The following is an 18,847-nucleotide window of genomic DNA, read 5'->3' on the forward strand; positions in this document are numbered from 1 at the left end:
CAGCCTGAAAGTAGCTGAACGTGTTGCTAGCCTCTTTTACCAATAAAAGTTGCTGGAGGGGTTGGAAAACTCGCTAAATATAGCGACAAAGTCACCCAATAGGCAACACTGAAAACGTTCCTGGGAGTCTGTGTCACCGTGGTAACCGGAGGGTAGTATTATGTTATATAAGGTGATGATGCAGTAGCCTATCACGGGTCACCTGTCACATGCCTATTTTTCTATTTTTTCAATTTTGAAGAAAGAACAGTACAATATAAAAGTCACCTGTCACACGCGTGTCCCTCCACGTTAGCCCTGCAGTGACAGCCACCATCCAGCACAGAGCAGACGCCCACACTGCCCCTACGGTCACAGTCGCACAACCTGTCGAGAGACAATAACAACATCCAGCAAAGGTAAAAGGTTAGCCAGAGTTCAAACTGCTTATGACTGGGGTCATAACATCATGAGACACTTACTGTAGGTTAACACAGAGGTAAGAAAGTCAGAATTCATATTTGTCTGTGTCTCTGTTACACATGTTGTTTCATTGATGAATTACTCTGGCAAGGGTTGTTTAGTCTTTGCTCGCTCTCTTTTCACACACACACACACACACACACACACACACACACACACACACACACACACACACGCGCGCGCGCGCGCGCGCGCGCGCGCGCTGAAAACAGCCTGATCACCAGACCGTGATTGGTTAGGTGGGGTCGCAAGCTGTGTCAATCAAAAGCTTTGTTCTATGATAACATGTTTGATCACCTTCATTGATTGATTGTTTTCCTCCAGAACTGTAACACAGAATCAATATTTTAACAAGGTTGCTATTAAGAATAATTCAATTATCCCATGGGCAGGCTTCTACTCTGCTCTGCTCCACTGGCCTGTGTAATTCACACCTCACTTCAGATCAGCACACTGGCAGACTGAGGAAGGTGATGGAGGGAGAGAGGGATGGAGAGGAAGATGGAGGCGGGAAGAGGAGAGTTTGTGAGTGCTTGTCTGTGTGAGAGTGAAAAACGGAGCAAGCATACCATGCCCACACACCTGTACATGTCTTAGTGTGTTTCTCCATATGCAATATTTGCCTAAAATGACATACCCAAATCTAACTGCCTGTAGCTTAGGCCCTGAAGCAAGGATATGCATATTCTTGGTACCATTTGAAAGGAAACACTTTAAAGTTTGTGGAAATGGGAAAAGAATGTAGGAGAATATAACACATTAGATCTGGTAAAAGATAATACAAAGAAAAACCAACCATTCTTTGTATTTTTTTGTACCATCATCTTTGAAATGCAAGATACAGACCATAATGTATTATTCCAGCCCAGGTGCAATTTAAAATTTGACAATTAGATGGCAGCAGTGTATGTGCAAAGTTTTAGACTGATCCAATAAACCATTGCATTTCTGTTCCACATTTTGTATCAAGACTGCACAAATGTGCCTAATTTGTTGTTTAATAACTTTTCATGTTCAAAATTGTGCACTCTCCCCAAACAATAGCATGGAATTCTTTCACTGTAATAGCTACTATAAATGGGACAGTGCAGTTAGATTAACAAGAATTTAAGCTTTCTGCCAATCAGATATGTCTATGTCTTGGGAAATGTTATTGTTACTTACAACCTCATGCTAATTGCATTAGCCTACGTTAGCTCAACCATCCCTCGGAAGGGACACCAATCCCGAGGAAGTTAAGTGTATGCTTGGTGTCCTAGAGAGTCTGTATTATAAACAAGTGGAGGTCCGTACATAGCCATTGCTGTGATTCTCTACCTCAGTGTGTTCGTCCTTCCTAGCTCTCCTTTCTCTAGTCTGCAGTGTGAATGACTCAGCTAAACATCGTCCATGCTGTGATATGAAAATTCCCACCACCTTGAGTCGCCAAGGAGCAAATGAGTTTTGATTTGGACATTGATTTCTGCCAAATCCAGAGGTCCAACAGACAGCCAGAGAGGAGGCGTTGGTGGTGGGTCATAGTGTGGTGAGAAGGGATAGGAGTAGGTACTGTTTACTATATTAGGGGATAGGAGTGGGTACTGTTTACTATATTAAGAGGATATGAGTAGGTACTGTTTACTATTTTAAAGGGATAGGTTTAGGTACTGTTTACTATATCAAGGGGAAAGGTGTAGCTACTGTTTACTATATTGGGGGATAGGTGTAGGTACTGTTTACTATATCAAGGGGAAAGGTGTTTACTATATTGAGGGATAGGTGTAGGCACTGTTTACTATATCAAGGGGATAGGTGTAGCTACTGTTTACTCTATTGGGGGATAGGTGTAGGTACTGTTTACTATATCAAGGGGAACGGTGTTTACTATATTGAGGGATAGGTGTAGGCACTGTTTACTATATCAAGGGGAAAGGTGTAGCTACTGTTTACTATATTGGGGGATAGGTGTAGGTACTGTTTACTATATCAAGGGGAACGGTGTTTACTATATTGGGGGATAGGTGTAGGCACTGTTTACTATATCAAGGGGATAGGTGTAGCTACTGTTTACTATATTGGGGGATAGGTGTAGGTACTGTTTACTATATCAAGGGGAACGGTGTTTACTATATTGAGGGATAGGTGTAGGCACTGTTTACTATATCAAGGGGATAGGTGTAGCTACTGTTTACTATATTGGGGGATAGGTGTAGGTACTGTTTACTATATCAAGGGGAAAGGTGTAGGCACTGTTTACTGTATCAAGGGGATAGGAGGAGGTACTGCTTACTATATCAAGGGCCTTTGAGTAGGTACTGTTTACCATATTAAGGGGATAGGTGTAGGTACTGTTTACTATATCAAGGTTATAGGAGGAGGTACTGTTTGCTATATTTATTATTTAAATTTAGTTTTGCCTTTATTTAACCAGGTAGGCCAGTTGAGAACAAGTTCTCATTCTGTGACCTGGCCAAGATAAAGCAAAGCAGTGTGACACAAACAACAACACAGAGTTACACATGGAATAAACAAACGTACAGTCAATTACACAATGGAAAAAGTCTATATACAGTGTGTGCAAATGGCGTAACGAAGTAAGGCAATAAATAGGCCATAGTAGCGAAGTAATTACAATTTAGCAAATTAACACTGGAGTGATAAATGTGCAGATGATGATGTGCAAGTAGAAATACTTGTGTGCAAAAGAGCAAAAAAAGTAAATAAAAACAATATGGGGATGAGGTAGGTGGTTGGATGGGCTATTTACAGATGGGCTGTGTACAGCTGCAGCGATAGGTAAGCTGCACAGATAGCTGATGCTTAAAGTTAGTGAGGGAGATATAAGTCTCCAACTTCAACGATTTTTGCAACTTGTTCCAGTCATTGGCAGCAGAGAACTGGAAGGAAAGGCGGCCAAAGTAGGTGTTGGCTTTGGGGATGAAACAGTGAGATATAACTGCTGGAGTGCATGCTACGGGTGGGTGTTGTTATGGTGACCAGTGAGCTGAGATAAGGCGGAGCTTTTCCTAGCAGAGACTTATAGATGACCTGGAGCCAGCGGGTCTGGCGACGAATATGTAGCGAGGTCCAGCCAACGAGAGCATACAGGACGCAGTGGTGGGTGGTATATGGGGCTTTGGTGACAAAACGGTTGGCATGGTTGGCACTGTGATAGACTGCATCCAGTTTTCTGAGAAGAGTGTTGGAGGATATTTTGTAAATGACATCGCCGAAGTCAAGGATCGGTAGGATAGTCAGTTTTATGAGGGTATGTTTGGCAGCGTGAAGGAGGCTTTGTTGTGAAACAGGAAGCCAATTCCAGATTTAATTTTGGATTGGAGATGTTTAATATGAGTCTGGAACGAGAGTTTACAGTCTAGCCAGACACCTAGGTATTTGTAGTTGTCCCCATATTCTAAGTCAGAACCATCCAGAGTAGTGATGCTATTCGGGCGAGCGCGTGTGGGCAGCGATCGGTTGAAGAGCATGCATTTAGTTTTACTAGCGTTTAAGAGCAGTTGGAGGCCACGGAAGGAGTGTTGCATGGCATTCAAGCTCGTTTGGTGGTTAGTTAACACAGTCTCCAAAGAAGGGCCAGATGTATACAGAATGGTGTCGTCTGCGCAGAGGTGGATCAAGGAATCACCCGCAGCAAGAGCTGATATATACAGCGGATAGGAGTGGGTACTGTTTACTATATTAAGAGGATAGGAGGAGGTACTGTTTACTATATCAAGGAGATAGGTGTAGGTACTGTTTACTATGCCAAGGGGATAGGTGTAGGTACTGTTTACTACATTAAGAGGATAGGAGGAGGTACTGTTTACTACATTAAGAGGATAGGAGGAGGTACTGTTTCATATATTAAGGGGATAGGAGGAGGTACTGTTTACTATATTAAGGGGATAGGAGTGGTTTCTGTTTACTATATTCGGGGAAAGGTGTAGGTACTGTTTGCTATATCAAGGGGATAGGAGGTACTGTTTACAATATCAAGGGGATAGGAGTATGTGATGTTTACTATATCAAGGGCATTGGCGTTGGTACTGTTTACCATATTAAGGGGATAGGAGGAGGTACTGTTCACTTTCTCAAGGGGATAGGAGTGGTTTCCTTTTACAAAATTAGGAGGATAGGAGTGGGTACTGTTTAGTATATCAAGGGGATAGGTGTAGGTTTTGTTTACTATATACAAGGGAAAGGTGTATGTACTGTTTACTATATCAAGGGGATAGGAGGACGTTTTGTTTACTGTATCAAGGGGATAGAGGTGGGTACTGTTTACTATATTAAGGGGATAGGAGTGGTTTCTGTTTACTATATTGGGGGATAGGTGTAGGTACTGTTTACTATATCAAGGGGATAGGAGTGGGTACTGTTTACTATATCAAGATGATAGGAGTAGGTACTGTTTACTATATCAAGGGGATAGGTGTAGGTACTGTTTACTATATCAAGATGATAGGAGTAGGTGCTGTTTACTATATCAAGATGATAGGAGTAGGTACTGTTTACTATATCAAGGGGATAGGAGGACGTATTGTTTACTGTATCAAGGGGATAGAGGTGGGTACTGTTTACTATATTAAGGGGATAGGAGTGGTTTCTGTTTACTATATTGGGGGATAGGTGTAGGTACTGTTTACTATATCAAGTGGATAGGTGTAGGTACTGTTTACTATATCAAGTGGATAGGTGTAGGTACTGTTTACTATATAAAGGGGATAGGAGTAGGTACTGTTTACTATATAAAGGTAATAGATGTAGGTACTGTTTACTATATCAAGGGGATAGCAGTGGGTACTGTTTACTATTTTAAGGGAATAGGTGTAGGTACTGTTTACTATATCAAGGGGATAGCAGTGGGTACTGTTTACTAAATCAAGGGGATAGGAGGAGGAACTGTTTACTATATCAAGGGGATTAGCGTGGGTACTTTTTACTTTATGAAGGGGATAGGTTTTGGTTTGTTTACTAAATCAAGGGGATAGGTTTTGGTTTGTTTACTAAATCAAGGGGATAGGAGGAGGTACACTTTACTATATCAAGGGGATAGGAGTATGTGATGTTTACTATATCAATGGCATTGGAGTGGGTTCCATTACTAAATTAAGAAGATAGGAGTGGGTACTGTTTAGTATATCAAGGGGATAGGTGTAGGTTTTGTTTACCATATCAAGGGGATAGGTGTAGGTACTGTTTACCTCATAAAGAGGATTGGAGTGGGTATTGTTTACTATATCAATGGGATAGGAGAACGAACTGTTCACTTTCTCAAGGGGAAAGGAGTGGGTTCCTTTTACTAAATTAGGAGGATAGGAGTGGGTACTGTTTAGTATATCATGGGGATAGGTGTATGTTTTGTTTACTATATTAAGGGGATAGGTGTAGGTACTGTTTACCTCATAAATAGTATAGGAGTGGGTACTGTTTACTATATCAAAGGGAATGGTATATGTACTGTTTACTATATCAAGGGGATAGGAGTGGGTACTGTTTACTATATAAAGGGGATAGGAGTAGGTACTGTTTACTATATTAAGGGGATAGGAGTGGGTACTGTTTACTATATCAAGGGGATAGGAGTGGGTACTGTTTACTATATCAAGGGGATAGCAGTGGGTACTGTTTACTATATCAAGGGGATAGGAGTGGGTACTGTTTACTATATCAAGGGGATAGCAGTGGGTACTGTTTACTATATCAAGGGGATAGGAGTGGGTACTGTTTACTAGATTATGGGGATAGGAGTGGGTACTGTTTACTAGATTATGGGGATAGGAGTAGGTACTGTTTACTATATCAAGGGGATAGGTGTAGGTATTGTTTACTATATTAAGGGGATAGCAGTGGGTACTGTTTACTATATCAAGGGGATAGGAGTGGGTACTGTTTACTATATCAAGGGGATAGGAGTGGGTACTGTTTACTATATCAAGGGGATAGGAGTGGTTTCTGTTTACTATATTAAGGGGATAGGAGTGGGTACTCTTTACTATTTGAACGGGATATGTTTAGGTTCTGTTTACTATATTAAATCTGTAGCTGTAGGTACTGTTTACTATATGATGGGGATATGTTTTATGTAATGTTTACAATATGAAGGGGATAGGATGTACTGTTTACTATTTTAAGAGCATTGGAGTATGTCCTGTTTACTATATTAAGGTGATAGGTGTAGGTATGGTTTACTATATTAAGGGGATAGGAGTGGGTAGTGCTTACTATTTTAAGTGGATATGAGCAGGTACTGTTTACTATATCAAGGGTATGGGAGGAGGCACATCTTGTTGTTTTAAGAGTGGTTACTGTTTACTGTAAGAGTGGGTACTGTTTACTATATCAAGGTGATAGGAGTGGGTAGTGCTTACTATATCAAGGGGATATGATTAGGTACTGTTTACTATATTAAAGTGATTGGTTTAGGTACTGTTTACTATATAACGGGGATCGGAGTTGGTACTGTTTACTATATAAAAGGGATAGGTGTAGGTGCTGTTTAGTATATCAAGTGGATAGGAGTAGGTACGTTTACTATATCAAGGGGATAGGAGTGAGTACTGTTTACTATTTTCAGGTGATAGGAGTGGGTATTGTTTACTATATCAACGGGATAGGTGCAGTTACTGTTTTACTGTGTCAAGGGGATAGGAGTAGGTACTGTTTACTATATCAAGGGGATAGGTGTAGGTACTGTTTACTATATCATTGGGATTGTTGTAGTTACTGTTTACTATATCAAGTTTATTGTAAGGACATTGCAAATAGCGGTATTTTTAATAGATCAGGTAACAGTAGTGATGAATTAGCAACAACAGCAAGAGTGGATAGTTGTTGCAAACTGGATGAAAGTCCACATTTTGATATTCTGCTCAGCCCTGGTGTACACCTCAACACTACAGAAGCAAATAGGGTCAGGGATAGTGTGTTTCTAATGGCTAGAACCACCGCAGCATAACAAAATAAATCAATAAACACAAACTAGAATTGGAATGCTGCTCTTCTCTACACCAGAGGTTCAAGGAAAGTTAAGATGTGCTTCTAAAATAACATGTCTTCATGTTGAAATTAAATATGAACACAACCCACACATGGTTGCATTCAGGAGTGCAATGTACTGACCCGGGCAGATAGTTCCACAATATTGTGTCCTACTGAACGTGGTCGTAGATTAGACACATACAGACAGAAAAAATATCCTTTAAAAAAAACTGCATTGTTCTATTACTCTCCCTCTGTCTTCAAAGTGTTTGTTTATTTTTCGGTGTACATGTGTGTGTACCTGCAGCCGCCAGGGCTGAGGGAGTGGAAACCGGGTTGACAGGTGTCACACTTCTCCCCTGTCACACTGGGTCTGCACTCACACTTCCCCTCCACACCACACTGCAGACTCACAGAACCTGGGAGAGAGGAGGGAGGGAGGGAGAGAGAGAGTGAGAGAGAGAGAGAGAGAGAGAGTGGGAGGGAGAGAGAGGGGGGAGAATGACAGGGTGAGAGAGTGAGTGAGTGAGATACAGAGAGATAGATAGAGATGGAGAGAGAGAGAGACATGGATGGATGGATGGATGGATGGATGGATGGATGGATGGATGGATGGATGGATGGATGGATGGATGGATGGATAGTTCATGTTTATGATGCCTTAATATGAAGCAGTCTAAAATACATGGTTTACCCATGGTGTTACAGTCACAGGGGCTGCAGGGGTCCTGTGGTGACCGTCGGTAGTGGTTCTCTCTACAGCTTTCACAATGCGGTCCATCAGTTTGGTCCCTACAGTCTACACAGCGCCCCCCACTTGCTGTGCTGCGGTACTGCTCCGCATCGAACACACACACATCCGCTCGTCCACTGCAGTTACACTCTGAGGAGAGAGAGAGAGAAGGAGAGAGAGACAGGGATAGCGAGAGGAAGAGAAGGTGGGTGGGTGCGTGGTATGGAAGGGAGGGAGGGAGAGTGAGAGGTAAATAAGAAAGAGAGGGGAAAAGATGAGCAAAAGGAGAGGGAGGGGAGAGAGGGAGAGGGAGGAGATGAGGTCAGGGAAATGGCGTGAGAGGGAGAGTGAGATGGGGAGGAAAAGTGAGAGAGAATGGATGGTGGTTACTATATGTTTATGAGAGATTATGCATGTGGGATTGGATCCTAATGTACAGGTAAATTTCTAATCCCATTTCACACGGGCCTAATGATCAGCCAATCACTTGGTCAGGGGGCACCGTGATAACGCTAATAAGTGTTTGTACAAGAGACGATTACTCACTCGATAACCTCCAATAGCAGTGCTCGGTATAGTACTCTGCATTTCCTCTCCACTGCAGTATTCTGCTGTCTCTCTGTCTGGCTACATGAGGTTTAGGATTCCAGAAAATATCCTATTTTATTACACATCAAATTTTCTGTTAAGTTTGCAATAACTATATGATTATTCCTCCCTGATTGAAGAGAGGAGAGGTTCCATTCTAGTTGTATTTTTCTCCACAGAGTAGGAAGTGAGTGTATTTGCTATTAGAGTATAGAGATTAGGCATATATTAACGAGACTCTATCTAGAGATAGGCCTCAGAGCCACAGAAAGATAATCAAGGTCTAAACCAGTGCTTCATAGTTACAGTCTTACATGTGTCATTCTCAATGTATAGGATTTGGGTGCATACAGGTGGGCCTACACAGTAGGATATGAAAGTCTGATTTGTAAACCACTGGATATGAGTCTGCTAATGACTAAAATGTGAAAAAACATAAAACATAATAAAACACCTACTACAGTCAATGACTTTATTTACATGTGTTGATTTTTGCATAGAGTACCTGTAGCAGACGTGAAGATATGAGGTATAAAAAGGCCTTAGGGTGTATATGAAACAGGTTGTCATGGAGAAGAACATTCTTCACCAGGCACCATAGTCTTATTTTCATTCTATATATTAACATTTGATTCCTAAAAAATAACCAATATGAATCTAAACCAACAGTTTGTAAACATACTTTTTAAAACGTTCTGGAAATGTGTAATTCTGAAACATTGGAGGTCACTCTGGGAATGAGTCAATCAACTGCAGCATAATAGTCTACTATAGCAGAGGCCATTGAAAAACACGGGGAAATGTAGTCAATATCCCATTGCCTAATAGCAGAATTAAGATGGACCTGCTTAGTCAATTATATAGGTATCTGATTCTAGAAATACAAATAAATCTCTATTTTCAACATCCACATATGCGACAGCCCACTGGGCACAGACGTCAACTCAACGTCTATTCCACGTTGGTTCAACGTCGATTCAACCAGTGTGTGCCCAGTGGGAGGCCTATATGATCAATGGCTTACACTTCACATTTTAAACATTGATCATGTAATTGGTGGCCATAGACATAACCTTACCTAACCTCCCTGGTTGGATAATAATCACCGTTGAAAAATTAATCTTAAACTCATTTAGGCCTACTTGAGCATGGCATCCAGCCAAAGGTATGCTACCTCTTTTTAACTACTTTATTAATGTATTTAAATGACTGTAGCATTTCTGAACGTTGTCTGTACGTAGCCGACTGTGACCATAATACAGTAGGTAACCTAGTAGTAGCTAAAGTAGCCTAGTGTAGTTGGAAGTTGGATGTGGTGCTGAAATGTGGAGACGAAGAAGCTCAAGTCTATTCCGAGTGGTGTGCGGCCCATCAATGAGGAGAATGACGTATTTGATTTCCATGTCCACCAGCTCTGCACAGTTTCTGTAATCAACATGTCTGCATCTAGCTATTCATTACAGTATCTAGCTGGGCTAGGGAGTGCTTTGTTAACTTTATTAGAAGTAGCCTACATTTTGAGAGGTGTAAAATGTGTGCACCTACAGCCTCAGTGGTCCCGTGGGCTGCCATCTTCTCTCTCTCTCTCTCTCTCTCTCTCTCTCTCTCTCTCTCTCTCTCTCTCTCTCTCTCTCTCTCTCTCTCTCTCTCTCTCTCTCTCTCTCTCTCTCTCTCTCTCTCTCTCTCTCTCTCTCTCTCTCTCTCTCTCTCTCTCTCTCTCTCTCTCTCTCTCTCTCTCTCTCTCTCTCTCTCTCTCTCTCTCTCTCTCTCTCTCTCTCTCTCTCTCTCTCTCATACACTCTCATACACACACACACACTCTCTCTCTTTATCTCTCTCTCTCTCTCTTTCTCTCTCTCTCTCTCTTTCTCCCTCTCTTGTTCATGCACTGCGCTGTCCCTACAATAATGGCCTGAATAACAGGCTAGTGTGAGGAGTTTTCTAGGCAGAGACCATGGCGTGTTTTCGAAGGAGAGACCGTGGCAGCTACCATTCACACCTTATAAGTGTACAGTCCCAGTCAGTAGCCTTTTGTGGACATATGGGTACTGGGTAGGCTACTTGATAGGCATTGAGTTGAACAGCTAACTGGTTGTTTGTTGAATGAACATCCCCTGATCAATCCATCCCTGCGTCTCATATTTTACATTAAAACATGACTTATTATTGTGATATTACAGCTGTTATGATCTGCACATGTCAGTGATAAATAGCCAGTCCTATACTTTGCAAAGCACCTTGTCATCTATTTATCACTCTATGGACATGGACATCTGTAAATGAAACGTAGTGACATGTCATTTGACTACTGGGCTGTTGTGTCAGAACATTTTGTTGCAAAATTATTTCATAGGATAGCCTAGCTACATGATCTAAAATGCTGTCCATTGATTACTATGCCAACAATTCAGCGAGTGGTTCCCCCAATGATGTCACAGAGCAATTGATGGAAATCCATCAATAGTGTGATTTTTTAAATGAGGGGAAATTAGATTACTGTTGGTTGTGAATAGGCTACTGGGTGGATGTTGAGTTGTTTTAACAGTTGTTTTCCCTGTTAAAATTGTTCATATATACCTTTTAAAGATGATCATGAGTGATAATGTGTCTGACTGCAAATAGATTGAGTCTGCCTGAGTCATGAGTTCTTTCTTTTTTTCTACCATGTTATTGACTTGTTTATTGTTTACTCCATGTGTAACTCTGTGTTGTTGTCTGTTCACACTGCTTTGCTTTATCTTGGCCAGGTCGCAGTTGCAAATGAGAACTTGTTCTCAACTAGCCTACCTGGTTAAATAAAGGTGAAATAAAATGTATTGTATTCAAGGCAGGTATCTCAGGTGCACGTACTAAAATGGCTTCCCAACTAGGAAGTGGATAGTAAGCTAAATTAGACACTTATGTCTGCTAAGTAACTTGGTAATAACCAGAAGGATGTTGTCACAACATAAATATAAACAACTGTGTGTGCCTATGTGTCTGTGTGTACTTTGCTCATCTCTCTCTCTCTCTCTCTCTCTCTCTCTCTCTCTCTCTCTCTCTCTCTCTCTCTCTCTCTCTCTCTCTCTCTCTCTCTCTCTCTCTCTCTCTCTCTCTCTCTCTCTCTCTCTCTCTCTCTCTCTCTCTCTCTCTCTCTCTCTCTCTCTCTCTCTCTCTCTCTCTCTCTCTCTCTCTCTCTCTCTCTCTCTCTCTCTCTCTCTCTCTCTCTCTCTCTCTCTCTCTCTCTCTCTCTCTCTCTCTCTCTCTCTCTCTCTCTCTCTCTCTCTCTCTCTCTCTCTCTCTCTCTCTCTCTCTCTCTCTCTCTCTCTCTCTCTCTCTCTCTCTCTCTCTCTCTCTCTCTCTCTCTCTCTCTCTCTCTCTCTCTCTCTCTCTCTCTCTCTCTCTCTCTCTCTCTCTCTCTCTCTCTCTCTCTCTCTCTCTCTCTCTCTCTCTCTCTCTCTCTCTCTCTCTCTCTCTCTCTCTCCAGAGAAAAGACACCCGTTGTCAATTAAAATTTGTGTTCTGACAAGTAGGGACATATGGTACTGGTTCCAGACACATGCCATACACGGCAGAGAGGAGAGAGACAGAGCTTGGTCCGGTAAGCTGCGGCAAAATGAGTTTCTATCTCGCCGAATATGGAGGCTGAACATTATAATACACAGAGCATTCACTTTTACTCTCTAGTTCTTTCACATTCAGTGCTTCTTTTCTTCTATGTATTTAATAATATATTCATTTTTTCTTTTACAGTACAGTGCAGCTGCATGCGGCTAAAAAAGCCATCTGTTTGGTACAGAGACTCAGGCTTCCTCCCAAATTGCACCCTATTCCCTACATAGTGCAATACATTTGACCATAGCCCTATGTGCCCTGGTCAAAGGTAGTACACTATATAGGGAACAGGGTGCTATTTAGAACACAGCATGAGTGTAATTAAAACAAGCTTGTTGCTTAATAGAATCAAGCATAAAAACAATTAACGAGGCCTCTCCTTTATGGGTTTATCAGTCCAACCAATTACAATTCCTCCTCAGCAGTGTTCAAAAGAACCATTCACCGCTCAGTGCACAGCGCGATAAGCCTGAACCGCGCTGATATTCGCACTCACGCTAATTTATACACACACACACACACACACACACACACACACACACACACACACACACACACACACACGCGCACACGCGCACACACACATACAGCAGCATGTCGGCCTCCCTGGTTTGGATAATAATCACCGTTGAAAAATTAATCTTAAACTCATTTAGGCCTACTTGAGCATGGCATCCAGCCAAAGGTATGCTACCTCTTTTTAACTACTTTATTAATGTATTTAAATGACTGTAGCATTTCTGAACGTTGTCTGTACGTAGCCGACTGTGACCATAATACAGTAGGTAACCTAGTAGTAGCTAAAGTAGCCTAGTGTAGTTGGAAGTTGGATGTGGTGCTGAAATGTGGAGACGAAGAAGCTCAAGTCTATTCCGAGTGGTGTGCGGCCCATCAATGAGGAGAATGACGTATTTGATTTCCATGTCCACCAGCTCTGCACAGTTTCTGTAATCAACATGTCTGCATCTAGCTATTCATTACAGTATCTAGCTGGGCTAGGGAGTGCTTTGTTAACTTTATTAGAAGTAGCCTACATTTTGAGAGGTGTAAAATGTGTGCACCTACAGCCTCAGTGGTCCCGTGGGCTGCCATCTTCTCTCTCTCTCTCTCTCTCTCTCTCTCTCTCTCTCTCTCTCTCTCTCTCTCTCTCTCTCTCTCTCTCTCTCTCTCTCTCTCTCTCTCTCTCTCTCTCTCTCTCTCTCTCTCTCTCTCTCTCTCTCTCTCTCTCTCTCTCTCTCTCTCTCTCTCTCTCTCTCTCTCTCTCTCTCTCTCTCTCTCTCTCTCTCTCTCTCTCTCTCTCTCTCTCTCTCTCTCTCTCATACACTCTCATACACACACACACACTCTCTCTCTTTATCTCTCTCTCTCTCTCTTTCTCTCTCTCTCTCTCTTTCTCCCTCTCTTGTTCATGCACTGCGCTGTCCCTACAATAATGGCCTGAATAACAGGCTAGTGTGAGGAGTTTTCTAGGCAGAGACCATGGCGTGTTTTCGAAGGAGAGACCGTGGCAGCTACCATTCACACCTTATAAGTGTACAGTCCCAGTCAGTAGCCTTTTGTGGACATATGGGTACTGGGTAGGCTACTTGATAGGCATTGAGTTGAACAGCTAACTGGTTGTTTGTTGAATGAACATCCCCTGATCAATCCATCCCTGCGTCTCATATTTTACATTAAAACATGACTTATTATTGTGATATTACAGCTGTTATGATCTGCACATGTCAGTGATAAATAGCCAGTCCTATACTTTGCAAAGCACCTTGTCATCTATTTATCACTCTATGGACATGGACATCTGTAAATGAAACGTAGTGACATGTCATTTGACTACTGGGCTGTTGTGTCAGAACATTTTGTTGCAAAATTATTTCATAGGATAGCCTAGCTACATGATCTAAAATGCTGTCCATTGATTACTATGCCAACAATTCAGCGAGTGGTTCCCCCAATGATGTCACAGAGCAATTGATGGAAATCCATCAATAGTGTGATTTTTTAAATGAGGGGAAATTAGATTACTGTTGGTTGTGAATAGGCTACTGGGTGGATGTTGAGTTGTTTTTAACAGTTGTTTTCCCTGTTAAAATTGTTCATATATACCTTTTAAAGATGATCATGAGTGATAATGTGTCTGACTGCAAATAGATTGAGTCTGCCTGAGTCATGAGTTCTTTCTTTTTTTCTACCATGTTATTGACTTGTTTATTGTTTACTCCATGTGTAACTCTGTGTTGTTGTCTGTTCACACTGCTTTGCTTTATCTTGGCCAGGTCGCAGTTGCAAATGAGAACTTGTTCTCAACTAGCCTACCTGGTTAAATAAAGGTGAAATAAAATGTATTGTATTCAAGGCAGGTATCTCAGGTGCACGTACTAAAATGGCTTCCCAACTAGGAAGTGGATAGTAAGCTAAATTAGACACTTATGTCTGCTAAGTAACTTGGTAATAACCAGAAGGATGTTGTCACAACATAAATATAAACAACTGTGTGTGCCTATGTGTCTGTGTGTACTTTGCTCATCTCTCTCTCTCTCTCTCTCTCTCTCTCTCTCTCTCTCTCTCTCTCTCTCTCTCTCTCTCTCTCTCTCTCTCTCTCTCTCTCTCTCTCTCTCTCTCTCTCTCTCTCTCTCTCTCTCTCTCTCTCTCTCTCTCTCTCTCTCTCTCTCTCTCTCTCTCTCTCTCTCTCTCTCTCTCTCTCTCTCTCTCTCTCTCTCTCTCTCTCTCTCTCTCTCTCTCTCTCTCTCTCTCTCTCTCTCTCTCTCTCTCTCTCTCTCTCTCTCTCTCTCTCTCTCTCTCTCTCTCTCTCTCTCTCTCTCTCTCTCTCTCTCTCTCTCTCTCTCTCTCTCTCTCTCTCTCTCTCTCTCTCTCTCTCTCTCTCTCTCTCTCTCTCTCTCTCTCTCTCTCTCTCTCTCTCTCTCTCTCTCTCTCTCTCTCTCTCTCTCTCTCTCTCTCTCTCTCTCTCTCTCCAGAGAAAAGACACCCGTTGTCAATTAAAATTTGTGTTCTGACAAGTAGGGACATATGGTACTGGTTCCAGACACATGCCATACACGGCAGAGAGGAGAGAGACAGAGCTTGGTCCGGTAAGCTGCGGCAAAATGAGTTTCTATCTCGCCGAATATGGAGGCTGAACATTATAATACACAGAGCATTCACTTTTACTCTCTAGTTCTTTCACATTCAGTGCTTCTTTTCTTCTATGTATTTAATAATATATTCATTTTTTCTTTTACAGTACAGTGCAGCTGCATGCGGCTAAAAAAGCCATCTGTTTGGTACAGAGACTCAGGCTTCCTCCCAAATTGCACCCTATTCCCTACATAGTGCAATACATTTGACCATAGCCCTATGTGCCCTGGTCAAAGGTAGTACACTATATAGGGAACAGGGTGCTATTTAGAACACAGCATGAGTGTAATTAAAACAAGCTTGTTGCTTAATAGAATCAAGCATAAAAACAATTAACGAGGCCTCTCCTTTATGGGTTTATCAGTCCAACCAATTACAATTCCTCCTCAGCAGTGTTCAAAAGAACCATTCACCGCTCAGTGCACAGCGCGATAAGCCTGAACCGCGCTGATATTCGCACTCACGCTAATTTATACACACACACACACACACACACACACACACACACACACACACACACACACACACACACACGCGCACACGCGCACACACACATACAGCAGCAGGTTGATGTTTATTGTCATGAATCTTGCCCTGGAGGCAGAAGTGAGCAATAAAGGTTAGGGTTAGCAGTTTGGTTAAGGTTAAGTTAAGGTGGGGGTTATGGTTAGAGCTGCCTCCAGAACAAAATTCATGACAATAAATGTCAACCTATGCAAACACACACACACACACACACACACACACACACACACACACACACACACACACACACACACACACACACACACACACACACACAATCACACACAAGGACTCTTAGACATGCATGCACGGATGGACAGTACACATGTGCAGGTGGAATTCATCTTCATTATGCTACACCAACATCTTACATTTACATGTAGATATGCTTTGTAAATACAGTGTTATGGGGTTACTGTACATCATTGTTCAGCTGTCCTCCCTCCAACTCTCCTGTAGCCCACTCAGAGGGTTCAGCTGTCCTCCCTCCAACTCTCCTGTAGCCCACTCAGAGGGTTCAGCTGTCCTCCCTCCAACTCTCCTGTAGCCCACTCAGAGGGTTCAGCTGTCCTCCCTCCAACTCTCCTGTAGCCTTCTCCCAGGGTTCTTTGAACAAATCCCTGGGTACTCACTCATACTTTATGTACTCCCAAAGGAACTTGGCTGCAATACTCGCTCATATACTACCCCAACTATAGATTTCCCCAGGGGTGACTGAATTAAACAAATCTCCAATACTCACTCATACACTTGTTGGCAGAGTCTCCGGTGGCCCTGGCCCAAGGCCTGTCCTGGTAGAATGGGTGACACCTCTGGCAGTCCACCCCGACAGTGTGATGCTGGCAGTCACACACCAGAGCCCCCTGCTCGTCCAACACACACTCACTGCCATGGCCATTACACTTACACCTGGAGGATAAAGATGGAGAGGTGTGTGTGTACCCAGACACACATTTACAGATATACAATTGTATGGACCCAAACTTATATGCACTGAGCGCACACACGTGCGCGCATGTACGAACACGCACACACACGCACACACACAAACACACACACACACACATAGAAGGAAATGAACAGAGAACAGAGATTAGGACAGAACGGAGGAAATGTAAAATGACAAAGTATTTTCACTGTGACTTTTCACCTCCCATTACCTATCAGTGGCAGATACAGTACATCGCCTTGGATAACGTGGGGTTTTATACCCTTCAGTGAATACTGTTCTGCTCATCTCCCCTGTGTGTCCAACTCTCGTCTGCACAAGATGTCCCTGAGCATAAACAACTTCAACTTCCAGTCACTGTGTGTGTGTGTGCGTCTGTGTGTGTGTGGGTGTGTATGTGTGTGTGGATGTGTGTGCATGTGAGTTATTGTGCTATATATCAAATTATGCATATCCTTTCCAACCAGTCGAGAAAATACCATTTCCTGTCTAGAAGTCATGATCAAGGATGTTTGGCCAATAGCTGTTAGCTGAGGCCCTATCTTTACTGTGACACGGTGAGGATGACAGTGTCTTATTCCCCTTGTTGTGTTGACTCTGTATAGTGCCTGCCTGCATCCCAACTGACACCCTCTTCCCTATGTAGTGCATTACTTTTGACTAGAGCTCTTTGGGCCCTGGAAAAAAGTAGTGCATGAAATAGAGTGCCATTTGGGGTGCATCCTCTGTCATTGGTTCTGCAGAGGGCCTTTCTGTGAGGGAAGAGGGGGGCTTATCATCGCCTGTCCCTGTCACATTTAACCAGCTGTCCCAGATCCAGACTCTTTATGCCAACGGCTCCCAATCACTTATTTCTGTTTCTGTTGTTGTTGTTGTGACAAGGAAGTTGTTAGTAAGAAAGTGTAAATTGCCCCCAACCACCAACTCAGATGTCTCTAGTAGTAAACTCTGAGGTAATCTTGACAACCACAATAATGAATATGGCACAGAGAATAGCTCATATAGCAGCTTAGTAGTCCGTCAGTTCTGGACCATTTCTTTTTACTATTTTGAGTTACTATACTCCACTAGCTGACCATTTAATCCAACACATTGACATACCCTGACACTAATTGTGTACATTCATAACATTCAGTGTGTGAATTGACCAAGTGACAAGTGCTAGCACTGCTATGGCCAATCCAACAAGCTAGGCTGACTATGCAAGCCCAACAAGTTGTCAGCTTGCCCCCCTTCATTCCCTCAGGTGTCATGGTGACATTGTTGGGTCAATTGTAAAACTGTCACCCCTCGCTTTGATCATAAACACTTCTGACAGGTGTCAGATCCTGTTGAAGCAGTGGGTGAAGGCTTCATCTCAACTACTTAAGAAGGTTCATGTTATTGTGCCGTGCCCATGGACATCCTGTCTGTGCTGCCTGCCTCCTGTTGTCCCTTCTCGTTACTGTGAGGAATAAGCCCAGGGACCAGCAGACCTGTGTTCAAATATTATTTGAAATCTTTCAAATACTTGGAGTGTTTGCTCTGGTCTACCCGGAGTGCCAGATGCGCCGGGTTTGCCATTTTTGAATGATTTCAAATAGAATTTGAACCCAGGTCTGAGGACAAGAGACAGAGCAGGGACAGTGATGGAAAAGACATGGGGACAGAGGAGGATGATGTGGCTCTGTTCTTTTTAGGGGGGAACTTGGTAGGCGGAGGGAGGGAGTGTGTTCTATCTATTCGCCTTACAATCTACTGTCCAGGACCATAGAGGGCTTGTGTTGAGTTAGACTATTTGTTATGTAAAAAGGATACAGAGAGGGAGGAAATGTGGAGAAGCATTTTATTATCTGTTTTAATATCTATTTTATTATCTATCAAATGGGGCACTATAACGAGCTGGGTTGTTGTTTCATAGTCGAG

General features: G+C 42.6%; 1 protein-coding gene across 1 annotated transcript in view; it reads right to left on the reverse strand.

The window, feature by feature from the left end:
- The window catches only part of LOC120026205 (laminin subunit gamma-3-like), a 178,275-nt gene that overhangs the window by 118,180 nt on the left and 41,248 nt on the right, over positions 1 to 18,847 (reverse strand). Inside the window, exons 4-7 of the mRNA XM_038971028.1 lie at positions 16,736 to 16,902; positions 8,117 to 8,305; positions 7,724 to 7,841; positions 268 to 366 (exon numbers count right to left, since the gene is read on the reverse strand). Of these exons, the coding sequence (XP_038826956.1) occupies positions 268 to 366; positions 7,724 to 7,841; positions 8,117 to 8,305; positions 16,736 to 16,902 (573 nt within the window). The remainder of the gene's footprint in view (positions 1 to 267; positions 367 to 7,723; positions 7,842 to 8,116; positions 8,306 to 16,735; positions 16,903 to 18,847) is intronic.

Source organism: Salvelinus namaycush, chromosome 31, assembly GCF_016432855.1.
Source record: "Salvelinus namaycush isolate Seneca chromosome 31, SaNama_1.0, whole genome shotgun sequence".
Taxonomy (NCBI): Eukaryota; Metazoa; Chordata; class Actinopteri; order Salmoniformes; family Salmonidae; genus Salvelinus; species Salvelinus namaycush.